At 38.5% G+C, this 15,116-nt stretch overlaps 1 protein-coding gene across 5 annotated transcripts in view; it reads right to left on the bottom strand.

Moving 5' to 3' along the window:
- Ctnna3 (catenin alpha 3) overlaps positions 1–15,116 on the bottom strand; it is a 1,349,586-nt gene that overhangs the window by 479,472 nt on the left and 854,998 nt on the right. Inside the window, exon 10 of one of the 5 annotated variants that reach the window (XM_059281475.1) lies at positions 5,535–5,642. The exons of the other annotated variants lie outside the window; for them this stretch is intronic. Within the exon in view, the coding sequence (XP_059137458.1) occupies positions 5,616–5,642 (27 nt within the window). The 3' untranslated portion in view covers positions 5,535–5,615. Of the gene's footprint in view, positions 1–5,534; positions 5,643–15,116 lie in introns of those variants that run through there. 5 annotated transcript variants of the gene reach the window in all.

A 15,116-nucleotide genomic window follows, 5' to 3' on the forward strand; every position in this document is an offset into this window, starting at 1 on the left:
GCCAAAGTAATCAAGCCAGAGGCAGAAAAATACAGCATAAGCTTACAAGTCTAATATAAAACAGGTGGACACATAGAACCTTAGTGGACACATGGTTACCATAAGTCTCAGGCTTTGAATTGTAGAGGGACACCAAGATAAATTGTCTTTTTTTAAAAAAAAGTTTTGTTACAAGCATATATAGCTGCAAGAAAGGGGCTCTGAGGATGTTTCAAGCCCACAGTGATAAGCAGGTGTCCCCTGTTATAAGTTTCAGAGGGAGATGTGGAAGTCCCATGCCATGTAGTTGATGAGTAACCAATAAGTGCTTACAGTCAAATTGTCTCTGATACTGGGGACAGCGGAAAAGGCAAAAGGTCACCCCTTCAGCTAACTTGTGGCTTTCAATATGAATGTACCATCCTTAGTCGTTGGTAGGTTAAGGTACTCAGTAAATTTCATTGTGGGAAGTGAGAATTATAAGCTCAGCCACAGGGGGTTCCAGCCACTTCTTTGACAGCAGCTATGAGCTTGGGAGTAAAAGAGAGGCTGAGGCAGGAAAGTGAGATCTGAGGATCCCCTAGCCCAAACCTAAAGGCTATCAGGAACAGCAAGGGAGAAGAAACAGAATAATGTTATTACAACATTGGGAAGCTGCTGCAAGACAAGTTGAATGGACCTAGAGATCAAATGTGCAGAGAAGGCCTGCAATTAATATCGTGTTTTGTAGTGGAAATTTGCTAAGTGAATGATTTCAAGGGTCCTTGATATAAAAAGAACAATGTTACTGGAAAATGTATATATATTAACCTATTGGCTGTGGTGGTCACTTTAGTGTGTGTGTGTGTGTGTGTGTGTGTGTGTGTGTGTGTGTGTGTGAGAGAGAGAGAGAGAGAGAGAGAGAGAGAGAGAGAGAGAGAGAGAGAAAGAGAGAGAGCATTATGTTGTATTCATTAAATGTCAACAATTGTATTCTTTCAAAGCTTTCCTGTTTAAAAACTGAAAATAAATTCTGAAATTATTATTCTGTTCATAAAGTATGCTTTATGCTTACTATTTCTTATGACTTAAACATCAGAACTAAGCTTCTAAAAGGACCAAGTTCTCCATTGCTGAGTGTACTGAACTCACTACTGTGTGTGAATGCTGAGGAAAGAGTATGTATGTTATATACAGCAGACCACATCACTGGAACTGAAAAGATAGTTCAGTGGTTAAGGGCATTTTGATGCTCTTGTACAGAACTGCAGTTTAGTCCCCAGCACCCAGGGCAACTCACAATCATTTACTACTCTAGCCTAGGGAATCAAGTTCTCTTCTGACACAAGATATATACACAAAGGTGAACATAAATACACATAAATAAAAATAAAATATGTTTAGAAAGAAAAAATAGTATTGCCACTTTTTGGTGGCCAGTCCATTTTCTACAAGTTTTTAGAAATACAGATCCACCATAACAGGTCCCTAACAAAGAAGATGACAAGTGATTTCCTTGAATATATAATTATCATGGATCCTGCAGACATCATTTACAAAGATGAAGACAATGATATCTATTATTAGACAGTCTAGATGTGACAGGATATGAACACAAAACCTGTCACAGACCATATTTAGTCTGATTATCAAGCATCATGAATGCATCAATCAGATGCACTTCAGGGGAAAAAATGATCATAAAGTTGGGATATTGGATGGATTTTTAAACATTCCCAAAGAAATCTAAGTCACAGTGGGGATTTTGTATCTCCCAACATGCCACATAATTTGATTGATAATGATGCCTAAACAAAGAAACAGAAGGCTGTGGTGGTCTGCTCACAAAGACTGTACACCACAAAGAAAAGGCCTATATTCAGATCTCCCTTAGATTTTAAAATTGTTGAATTATTTCTTTTCCTGATTATTAATGAAATATTTTTTGTCATTTATTTTTATGAATTGTTCACATTTAGAATATCCTGATTACTTGATTAAGAATAAAACATTACTTTTACTTTCTGTGTATGTACACGTGTGTGTGTGTGTGTGTGTGTGTGTGTGTGTATGCATATTCCCATGTATGCATATGAATATGGGGGTAGAGGTTAGGTGTTTTCCTTCATGAATTTGTCGTTCATTCACTCACATACTCTCTGTCATGTTCTCTGAGATGCAGTGTGTCCCTGAACCTGGAATTCACAGATTCCACAAGGCTGGTGGGCCTGTAAACTCCATTAGTCTTCCTGTCTCTGTTCCCACACACTGCCACTATAGGTGTGCTGCAGTCCCTGGCTGTTACATGGTACCGTTGATCTAAACTCAGTTACTCTTGCTTACACGTCAAGCATTTGACTGATAGACATCTCCCCAGCCTAGCTCATACAATCGCTTCATGTTACAGATTTTGAGCAGCTTTCAACATGATTTATTAACTTCTAGTGATCAAACTCCTATAGAAATAGCCATTGCTTATGCTGTAATAATTGACCAGCAGTTGAAATAATGCGTATGTCGGTTTGTACGTGTGTGTGCTGTGCATGTGCTACAATAAAATTACTATGAACTTTAGATTCAATTACACCCCTTGAGCTTAAGAACGATACTGTCAAAGAAACTGAAGACTTTTGGACAGCAGAGAATGAAAAGTGTAAAATGGAAAATGTGATAACTGGGGAAAGCCTGGGAAATGGTTAAACAAATACCATCATTTGAATAAGGCTTGAAGTACATTTGGCTGGAGCACTGGGTTTCTGGCCTTGACCTCCAAGCTCCTGCTGTCAGACATGAGCTTTGAGTGATGCCTGAAGCAGCTGTCTCTCTGGCTGCCAACTCTGGTGCTCTATTAAAAAAACAAAACAAAAAACACAAGCGCCTCTATTCCTCTATATAAGCCTCTACTCCTCTATATGACTAATGATTTTAATTTAACTGTCTTTTTTTTCGAGTGCTTGCCAGAATTTTGTTCATATTATAATTTCATTTTTGGGAAAGGGAAGAAATAACTACTTTATTGCTTAAAGTGGTATATTGGGTTTGGAGAATCTTTGATAGGTTTCCAAGATTCAGTAGTGGCCTGCAGAACTCTGTGTGAAAAGTGTGGCTGGTGCTTCCTGTGTGTGCCGGTAATTAGATACAATATATTTAATAAATTCAAATGTGGAAATAAAGTCCAAATGCTCTTTCACTGATCTTGCTAGTTTGTCTTATTTTTTATTAAAATATCTGTTCATAGATATTGTACAAAATTTGAAGATAAACATTGATAGGCTGGAGGTAAATATTTTAAATATATGTTACATTCATCAATGTTTATGGCAAACATTGAATCAGGAATCTGCAAAGAAATTCTACATGGAGCAAGAAGGTTACCAATTGTGACTGAAGTCTCTTTGAGGACTGAGGAAATTCTAAATACCATGTAAAATGTTTCATTGATACATAACTCAATTACCATTCCATCACATTTCATGCTCTTTTCCCACCTGGAGAGCTTTATCCCAATGCTGCCTTGATAGTCAAGCTTCCATTTAAGACAAGTCACTAAACTCAGCCTGCTCTTCATCTTCCACATCTGGTTGTCTTCTCACACTCCACACATCTGGAAACAGCATCTGATCACTTATGCAGAGAAAACCTGCAAGTATCTTCTTTGACATCTCTTTTCCAATCAGACCCCTCCATCACTGCTGAGCTATCTGTCAAGCTGTCTGCATTTGTGCTAGAACCTCCGTATAAGCCTCTGTTTTTATTTACGCAGTTTCTACCTCCTTGTTCTTGCTTCCACCCTGGCTGTTTTCCAGCCTGCTCCCTACTGCACAGTGACTCAGATACACTCAATACAAATTGAGACATGTCACCCCTACACTAAAAATCTCTTTATTGGATCACTTTGGTTCATGGAACATGGTCAGAATAATCTATATGGCTATAACGTTGTACATGGTGTGGTTCTCACACATCCTTGAAGGGAAACAGAGAGGGTAGTGGATCTGGAGGATAGGGGGGATCTGGGAGGAGAAGAGGGAGGAGAAATTGTGGTTGGGGTGTACTGTATGAGAGAAGAATCTATTTTCAATTAGAAAAATGTTTAATGCTGTCTTGCTGTTAACTAGGACAATTTTTGCCTTTTCCAAAGATTTTTCAATTTTGGAGACATTTTTCATTGTAGTAACTTGCGGTGGTGTTTATTATTTGCATTTAGTAAGTAGATTTTAGGGATACTATTTTGCATTATAAAACACATGAGACTCCCCCCTATACACACATACATAAACATAGGTGTGTGCATGTACACACAGATAAAAAGTATGTTCAAATGTTTGAAATGGTGAGAGTGGGAACCTTGCTCTACAGACTTCTCTTCAGTCATAATATCAGAGACTTTGGAATGCTCTGCTCAGAACTCTGTTCTAGCTGAAATGCTTGTCAAAGAGTTCATTTGCCAGTCCTTTCTTGGACTCACTGTTTCCCCTAAAGCCTGTCTCCTTATACAAGGTGGCATTCCTCCCAGAACAGCCTGTAAGCAATGACTAATAAGAGAGCAGGGGATAAGGACTGGCGGTCTTCACCTTACATGTCCTCTGGCAGTCTATGTAAGCCTGGCATCTCCTTCAGCCTGATTCCTCTTGTTTTGAACCCCAATTGACCAAGTGTTAATCCCAAGACCACATCCTCAACATAGTCTTCACCAGAATTAGCAGCTCAGATGCTGCTATCTAGATAGCTCCATCTGCAACATTGATTTCTTTCAGCTTCTTGTACCAAGCTGCAATCATCTCATTCTTTGAGATAGACTTTGGTTGTTCAGACTCTGTTTGAAATCTACTTTTCCCACTGTCCTAATTAAGCTGAATTCCTCTTTTGGAACACAAGTTTAACCACCAATCTCAGAGGCCCTTTCCTGCCTTCCTGAATAAACTTCCATGGGTCTTCCCTTGAAATTACAACCCCCTGAATCTTTTATAATGCAATGGTGTTATTTCACTTTCCATGTTTCTGTTGTGAAATTTGCTTTCACCAGAATGGTACTTACTCAATGTGAGCTTCCATGTCTATGTCACAATCTCCAATTCACCATCCTAGTATATTCTACCAACTGACCTAAACAGAGCCAAATAGAGGTTTAAGAAAATAAAAGAAACAGGAAAGAATGATCTGATTCATGTAAGTGTCCTCAGAAAGAAGTCAATTTGGAGAAATTAATATGCCATCTCTCCATCTTTATTAAAAGTTTAAATAAGCTGGGTGGTGGTGGCTCACACCTTTAATCCCAGCACTCAGGGGGCAGAGGCAGGGGAATCTCTATGAGTTTGAGGCCAGCCTGGTCTACAGAGTGAGATCCAGGAAAAGCTGCAAAGCTACACAGAGAAACCCTGTCTTGAAAAACCGAAAAAAAATAATTAAATGACACCTTTTAATAAAAAGGCAAAACAAAATTTTCTGGTATTCAGTCATCTAAGCAAAGAATGATGAGACAATTGTAGTCTTTTTTAAATTAACATAAGTTTTAGTTACTTTCCTATTGTGAAGAGATACCATGATCAAGGAAACTTATAAAAGAGAGAGTTTATTGGGGCTTTGCTCAGAGTTTCAGAGGGTTAGTCCATGACCCTCATGGCAGCATGTGGGCGTGGGTGATGCTGGAGCAATAGCTAAGAGCTTACATGTTGAGACAACAACTGTGTGGCAGAGAGAAATAGAAAGTGTTAATTGGCAATATGTAAGGTTTTGAAGGCTCCGGGACCACTCCCAGTGACACACCTCCTCAAATAGGCCACATCTCCTAATCCTTTCCAAACAGTTCCACCAACTAGGGACTAGGTATTCAAATATATAAGCCGATGGAGCCATTCTCATTCAAACCATCACTTATTGAGGTTTTATATGAGGAGTTTCACCAGGACATGTTTACTGGTAGATTTATTTTTGAAGTCAGCCTCTTAAGTTTCTATTTTTGCTATGAAGTTTGAGCAAATTTCATGACTTTGGGCCTCAGTCTCTCCTATAGTGTAGCTGGAGAGCTTTTCTCTCTAGGTCCCACCAAGTCCCGTCAGTCCCGGAGCCCACTTATAAATAAACACACAGACGCTTACATTATTTAAACTGCTTGGCCATTAGCTCAGGCCTATCATTGTCTAGCTCTTATTTTTATATTTAGCCCATTTTTATTAATCTATACTTTGCCACGTGGCTCGTGGCTTATTGGTACCTTACATTTTGTTTGTCCTGGTGGCGGCTCCAGGCAGTCTCCTGCTCTGCTTCACTATAGAACACTAACTCATCTCTTAGTTCTACTGTCATAATTAATCAAAATACCTTACAGAGTATTTGACACATGATAGGTGCACAATGGATACTTTAGCACATTTTTGTGAGGGCTAATCTTGGCCCGTCAACTACATTTGGAATCAACTAAACCCCTAGCAGCTGGACACACCTACAGGAGGGTTTTCCTGATTGAATGATTCGATGTTGGGAAAACTCATTCTAAATCTAGGCCACCACTTCTGGTAGCAGGCTATATAAAAGGACATGGGGAAGGAAGGTTTTGCCTTTGCCTACTTGCCCTCACTCTTGCTGGAAAGTTCATTTATCCACCTGCTGAGGGATTCATTTTTTGGTATTAGAACCTATTTCTTCAGAAGTATACTGAGGACCAGCGGAGGTATACAGCCTTGTGGACTGAACAACTATCCAGTTCTCGATCTTTCTGTTGGGAGACAGACATTGTTGGACTAGCTAGACCACAGACTATAAGCTACTTTAATAAATCTTCATATATATGAATATATATATTATAATATATATATAATATATATATCAATTGTGTTCCTCTAGAGAACTCTGAATAATGCAAATTTTTTCTTCTCTTTCTTTTCCTCCTTTCCTCCTACCTCCTCCCCTTCTTCTCTTCCCTCTCTTCCTCTTTATTTTCAACTCCTTCTCATAAGACAGGGTCTTGCCCTGTAACCCAGGCTAGCACCATGGTCCTCTTGGATTGGCCCCCAGAGTCCAGTATTATAATCATATGCTTCATCATCATTATTATATTGACAATGAACCTAGAGGAAGCACATTATCTCTTCATAGTTTAGGGCATAGATTTTGAGGACTGTGTCATGGTAAGTAGCTAAACCATTGTGAAGGTACAACAGTAACTTTCAGAACTTCCTGACTTGAGGGTCTATAGCTTTACCTTCTAGGTTTCTTCTGGGCTATTTCTGAAACTAAACCTTTATCATTTTATAAATTTATTGTTTCCAGAGGGCCAGTATATTCTCAGTTGTGGTCTACGTTTTCATGTGGTTTTATACTGGACATTTTAAAACTGTTTTTGCAAAAAATTACTAACTCCTTACATGGGTCCACAAGTTAACTTATGGTATATTTGCCTTCACTGGGTATCTGTGTCTTTTACATTTTGCCACTTGTTTACCTGTGAACAGAGATATGCTAATCACTAAGGTAATGTCTATATAAAAATTAGCCGAAACCAGTCTATTTCATTCCCCTTCCAAGCAGAAGATACATAAGTAACAGCTATCTTATTGCCAATATTTTAAAGGTGTATGCCACCTTATTGCCATTATTTTCTTTAGTTTTATAGATAGATAGATAGATAGATAGATAGATAGATAGATATAGATATACACACACGTGTGTGTGTGTGTGTGTGTGTGTGTGTGTGTGTGTGTGTGTGTGTTAGTAGAGATGCCTACAGAATCCATAAGAGTGGTTCATATCCTTTGGAGCTAGAGATACAAGAAAATGTGAACTACCCAACATGGTTGCTGAAAACTGAACTCCAGTCTTCTACAAAAGCAAAATGTGCTCTTAACCACTGAGCCATCTCTCCAGCCCTTCATTATCAATTTTTTATGTGTCTTATTTAAGGTCCTTCCAAAAGATATCTTAAAATTTCCAGCCACTGTCTCTAACCTATAGTCCCATTGGATTCCAGGAGAGACTACTCCTAGAAAGTTTTCTGAGAATAAGGCTGTGTGTCCTAGAGCAGAGTAATGATCTTCTCAGAAATTGGTTGCCATAATTTTGGCTATTTCTGTTTTTTGTTTGTTTGTTTGTTTGTTTGTTTTTTGAGACAGGGTCTCTCTGTGTAGCTTTGCGCCTTTCCTGGGTCTCTCTCTGTAGACCAGGCTGGCCTCGAACTCACAAAGATCCACCTTCCTCTGCCTCCCGAGTGCTGGGATTAAAGGCGTGCACCACCACAGCCCGGCAATTTTGGCTATTTCTATTTTGTTCTTTAATGAACAATGAGTGAATAAATTAAGAGACTAAGGTAGTGGCTTACAGATATTTAAGGAGCCATATTGCTATATTTATGGTATAACTAACTGTTATCAGTATCTATCAAGTAAGGCACTATCCCTAAAGGTATAGCTCTAGTCATTAATCTAGCCATGAAAATATTGATGATAGTATCACTTTTTACATTTTATTCAACTTTGTCAAAAAAATGGCTACCTAACATTGCTTAGCTAGCACATGATAGAACCATGTTTCAGTACAGACTTGATATCAAATGTCCATTTGTTATCATTCCTATGAACTTGCAGCAATCCTGTGTACACAATACTTCTTATATACAGGATAACAAAGGCTGGAGTCATTCTTTTGTGAAGGGGATGGAATGTATCATAACAATGATGTCATACAGCAATGAAATGATTTAAAGGTCCCTTCCGTGGAAAGTGACAAGATGGGGAGGATTTTACCCAAATCAGTCAAAAAGGTGAGTCAGAAATGAGAGGGTAAGAGCAAATCCAAGTGATACTCTGAATAGCGAGAAAAGGGGGGTGCAAGAAGGACTCTTTAAGAGAAAAACTCCCAAAGGAAGAAGAGGCATCTTGACCTGGAGAAACAGACCACAGAAAGGGACCAAAGCACTGCAGTGCTTGGGGGGGAGGTTACTTACAAAGAACTTTCTGAGAAGTCTAAAATGCCAGAGTGGCTGTAGCATTCATGATCGTAGGAGGCTGCCACATGAAACTTTTAGATATTTCCACTATTCCACATTCTATATTGCCTTGTTTTATACTTCCAAAAGTTTTGGACAACCTGGCTATATGCTTTATCAGGATGGGCAGGGAGAAGGCATTGAAGGCAGGGGATTGAACATCACATAGGGTATGTCTTAGAACAGAGGGAAAACAGTGAGGTGAGAGGTGTAATCTAGGGTGATCAAGCATTTAGTGAACAGAACTTGAACCTAGAAATTAGCATGAAATTTTAAAGACCTTATATAATGATACACGAGTTCATACTACTAAGAACCTATGACATCATATAGCTAACAGAACAACAGTGTTGGGAAGAAAATTGAATTCAATTTACTGAATATTTTTCCAGATTTAAAAAAAAAAATTCCAGTTTGGTTTAAAATATAAACCATAGAGATGTCATTGTAATTTAAATATTAATCATTTAACATAAATTGGGGGGGTTAGGGGTACAGTTCAATGGGAGAGTAAATACCTAGCAAGTTTCTAAATTGCTTTCATAACTTTGTGTTTAATCCTTCTTAAAATCCTATCAATGTAGACATTGCCCTTATTTTACAAACAGGATCAGTGATCAGACAGAGAAAGCAACTGGTTCACACAGCTAGCGGAACACCCAGATGGGTTTTTCTAATTCCAACCCAAGGATAGTTCCCCAGTACCATATGCCCAATATCCTTCAGTTGCCTCTGTGTGCCACTCTACCCTCTCCACCTCTGAGAATCTATGATACTCCCACCTGAATGACATTTTGAAGGATAAGTATCAAAAGCATGTTAAATGCTAAACAATAAAGGCCCCATTAAATTATCAAGTATAAAGCAACTCTGCCCAGTGTGTTTAACTTTAGAAAACAGCATTATTTGTGCTTCTGTTATTAGATTATACTAACACATCCTAAGCAGAGATCATTAGTCATATGTAAGTTAATGGTTGTTGAATATCCTAATAATTATGATTATTTTATAAAAAATTTACTTTTAAGTATGTAAAATCATTTTGTTTTACTAAGGAACTCCAGGCTTTTCACTAAAGATGTCTTCACTTTGTTGGTTTAATAAACTCATCTTTTACACTCAGTTGTGATCCTGCTTACCCTAACCCATGTAAATGAGGATTCGTATTAAGTTTTATGAAGTGTATTTTTTTCTTAACTATATGTAGTGGTAGTATAACTCACACATGTGTTAAGGGAGGAATAGAGCATGCACACACTGTCATTCGCTGTTGCTTGTGTTTCTGGTGCAGAACTGTCATCTCCCTGGGGCACAAAGGGTGACAGTCCTCAACCTCCCTTTTGTTGAGTAGATTACAGGAGCTTGCTAATTGCAAAGTTCATCATTATATTAAACAATAAGTATAGAATAACTAATGCTCCCTTCTTCCAAATCGCTATCATTAATAAACACCCCAGCCCTCCGCATCAGCCATCAACGCATTAGGCACCACAGCTGTTTCAGACTAGAGCCCAGTTTTACAAACAAACAGGAACGCATCAAATTAAATAACCACATCCCTTTTATTTCACAAATTACAGAAGAATTGAAAGCAATTCTTTTTTTTCTTTTTGGCCAAGGATTTATTTTTCTTGATAAATGCAGGCATTCCAAATCCTACTTCGCTTTTTTTTTCTCCCTGTGCTGAAAATGTGCTGTGGTATGGCAATTCACTTACGAAGATGAAGAAAGAGAAAATTTGTTGCATTGCAGAAAGGAAAGAAATTATGACGACCTAATTACACATTCACCTTGCCAATTGCTCTGATCCCTCCTTCGGAGGAAGAATTAAAAGTTTTACCCACACATATAATGAGGGAGAGGATTTGCCAAAAGCTGTCTGCTATGTTCAAGTGTTCAGAGCTACGTGGCATTTCCTGGCTCTTAGTTAAGTGGTGAGAAAGGCACCAATTGTTGTGCCTGTGATATACCCCAGGCAAGGCCTCTTACCTAGGGCTCATAATCAGTAGATGCACAATAATAATAAAAAAGACTTGAGCACCTTCCAGGAGTTAGTAGGCCTACCACCTCTGTGTATGTTCTTCCCCATTCCATTCATGGACCATTTATATCCAAATCCCCCCTCCAAGATATGGAGAGTGATATCATCAACCTTGTTATTTGAATATTTCATTGCTCAGCTGAGGTGGCATACAGGTAACATACATCAACATTCATTAAGTAAGTTGATGAACATGTCAGGGAATGTACATGGGAATGCTAAGTTCTTTCCTGATCTTATGGGGCCTTGTAAACAATAGAACCTGTCATTATTAGCAACTACTCTAAGAAATCATGATAGGATGGTGCTGTTAAAATTGTCTCTACCATGAAGGACACAGGGACAGTTGGAGGGACAGAAAGAGAAAAATAATGATGAGATAACATAGTCTGACCTACATGATTTATACATGACACTTATTAACATTTTATTAGGAGAGAACAAGGGAAATACATGTGTTTTGCCTTTCAGGTACGATAAATTAATTGTTCTTAAGTGAAAAATTTTAAATCATGCAGCTATGCTGAACCTATGTTGAAAACACACATTCTTATACCTCTTCTCACCAGGCAGCACCACCTGGAATTTATCATACATATCTCAAGTCAAACTCATTGACTTCCTCCCCTTGGGAAAACACATTCCATGCTTGAAACTACCAAATCATTAAAAAGTAATTGGAAAACTTTACTACCTTATAATTGGAACTTGATGCATATGTAACTTTCAAAAGAAAAAAGGAATTGTCTGGAAATATTTACTTTCTAAAGCTAGCAATATTGACATCACCTATAAAAAAATTATTCCATCAATTTTCTGTTGGTATTGTTTGACCCAAAATGATAGTGCTGAGTTCTCACTGTTCTGAGCATTATTTTATGTTCTGAGAATACAAAGGATACAATAAAGACAGAAAAATGAATCAAATATGTGTATAGCAATGAAGTAGATGCCAAGTAAAAATTAATCCATATAAAATTATTTGGTAACTGTAGGGGATGGTCATTCTTCTAGGACATGGGGTTCAAGAGAGGGACCATCAGCATTGTCAGGATTGGCTGCAGAAAGAGGTCATTTTAAGCTGAATCTTGCAGCATGAATATCCCATACAAACAAAAGAGAGAATGGAGATAAATAACAGTTTCACCAAACATTAAATGAAGTAGGGAGATGCTGGGGTAAATGCCCAGGAAAGCTTTACAGCAGATTGAAGCATGGCTGGAGTTTGCCTGAGGTCATGGAACCATCTTCCAAGGCTCTTCTTGAGCTAATTTACTCAGGAAAGCTTTTCTGAGCCCAAGTCAATGAAGATTCTTCCGGTATGCTATACAGGCTCTGAGCTCCATTTACTCATGGCATTCATCTCTAATTATGTATAAATACTTGCATAAGCTGAGTATCTGTCCCTTCTCCCAAACACTGAGAAAAGCAAATCTGTATGAGTTTGTTCTCTCTTATAAGCCCCAGTACCTAACTATTATCAGGCATTCAAAAGAAAATAAAAATCTTATGGATAAATACTGGAAGACATCTAGATAGGAAATAGTAGATTGGAACCAGATTATCAAGCCATTAAGGGACATTGTTCTGTGGACAGCAGGGACTACCTAACTATATTGACTTTTTAGCAGGGGGACATGATTTGGCACAGTGTGGAGAACTCATGGTAGAACCTGTTGCCACAAGACCAGATAAACCATCATTTTAGTTTTATGAAGAGATAATGAAGTCCCAAGCTAAACCACCATAGGACATGGACAGAGAAGTCGTAACTGGACATGGTGGTGCACAACTCTAATCCCAGCACTCAGAAAGCTGAGGCAGAAGTTTCTTGAGTCCACCCTGAGACTCTGTCTCAAAGAACAGCAATGCTGCTGCTGATAACTAACAATAACTAAGAGATGAAGACAGCAATGTTATCATGAATGACATGTATCCAAATCCTCGGAATCTGGTTGCTGAGGAGGAAGTAACGGTGGGCAGAGTCCATGATTATCATCTCTGTGTGAATGAACACAAGATTGCTGGAAATTTAAAGTGGGACATACCCTTGAGTCTATTCAAGGGTGTAATGATGAAATGTATATGCAAGGGTAATGATTAATGTATTTTCAAGGGTACAATCTGATGAAATATCTATGTCCAGATTCAAACACAGCTTCACTTACCTAAAGGAAATCACTACACCTTAATAACTCAAACTATTCCAAGCCCATTCCAAAATGAATTATTAAGCATTGAGAGGGAGCAAATATTTTTGGGTGGGGGAAGGTATTATCTTGCTTGCTTTAAAATGACACCTGCAAAATTATATCCAATTAGAAAATAAATACAAACACAAAGCATGCACAGTAAAACATCCTCCTACCCCTAGGACCTACTCCTCTGTACATTCTCTGGAGCTATAAACCCCACTTTCAGTGCCCTGTAACTCTTGAGTAAGATATCCATAATCATCCAAAAGAGGTCAAGAAAGAAACCAAGTGAGACCAGAACTAGAAGAAATCATCCCCGAAACTTCCAAGTACAAACACACCAAAGACTTCCAATTTACCTCTTTTTGAAGTTGGATAAATAGAGAGAGAAGACAGGAAGGAAGGAATGGCAAGAAGGCAAGAAGGGGAGGGTGGATGGAGAGAAGCAGGAATCAGAATACCCTAGTGACTTCCTTGCAAAAGTTTTCTATGAAAATTTTTCTTCTACTAAGTGTAGGAGCACTCTTTTCCCCCCTGCAAAACTTAATTTTGATGAAATACCAGGAAAATATATCTTTTTAGGTTTTATTTATTTACCTTTAATTCTATATACTGTCAACTTCAATTTGTGTTGTTCATATATGCCTAGATGTGGGGCTACCCGCTGGAGCATGTTAGACCTACCAGGAGCCACACCCTTAAGAAAACCGACTCCCCACCAGCTGCCCGTAGCTCACTGATTAGGATCAGGGGCTCCTGAACCCCTTCCCACTCCATGCTGGAATACCCAGGTGACATTTTAAGTTTAAGGATCGTATTTTACTACCACATATATTACATAAGGAAACACGGTGAGTAAGGGTTATCTTTTTTTTTTTTCCGTCTTTTTTGTTATTTCATCTTTTTCCCCTGGAGCTGAGGATCAAACCCAGGGCCTTGTACTTGCTAAGCAAGCACTCTACCACTGAGCTAAATCCCCATCCCCAAAGGGCTGTCTTTGTTTCTTCTCCTGTTGTAGTGATAAAAATGCTTTGGTTAAAGCAACTTCAGAAGGATTTATGGTGGCTCACAATCCCGGGTTACAGGCCCATAACGTTGGAAAAGTCACAGCAGGAGGAACTTGAGGGTCCTGATTATATCACATCTATACTCAGAAACAGAGAGCTTAGAACACTGCTCAGCTCCATTTCTTCTCTAACACAGCCCCGGATCCAGCCATGGAATGGGTGCACCCACAGCGAACAGGTCTGGGCCCTGAGAGTGTTATAACTAAGGAAGTCACACAGCACCTTCCATTGGAGGCACCAGTTAATATAGGAATCGCTCCAACACACATGCCGCACCTCCAGCAGTCACTGTAGTCTCGCTGTTGTAGTGAGTTTTTCCTTAATTTGCAACAAATAAATCCAGGCAACGTCAAGTAGCACACACATTCCAAGAAGAGAACAAATGTTTGCCAGTAAAAAGATGCATCAATAGTCTTTTAAATCTTTTTTTTTTCCCAAGCAGTACAATAAGAACCTTTAAAAATTAGCACTTAAGTTCAAATTGTTATCTACATGACATAGTAGCTGGGAGTGTCTTCCTGAAGAACAAGAGACCCACCTGATAATAGAGCGCTTTCAAAAGAACTGACAATCAATGCATCTCTATTTTGATATTTCTATCCAAAGTGGAAGATTATATAACCAGAGAACAACTATCCAAAGAAGGTGATTTCAATATGTAAATTATATCTCCCAATGCTTACGGAAGTTATGAACTAAGTTATGACATAATTTCTACTAGGTTGTTTTATTTATGACTCCCTATCTCGAAAACAATTAAAGAATTTATAAATGAGGGAGAGAGGAAGTGGGTGGAGCTGAGAGAAGTGGAGGTTGGGGAAACTGTGGTTGGGATGTATTATATGAGAGAAGAATCCACTTTAAAAAAAAGAATA

The sequence above is a fragment of the Peromyscus eremicus genome, chromosome 16_21, assembly GCF_949786415.1.
Source record: "Peromyscus eremicus chromosome 16_21, PerEre_H2_v1, whole genome shotgun sequence".
In the NCBI taxonomy this organism is placed as follows: Eukaryota; Metazoa; Chordata; class Mammalia; order Rodentia; family Cricetidae; genus Peromyscus; species Peromyscus eremicus.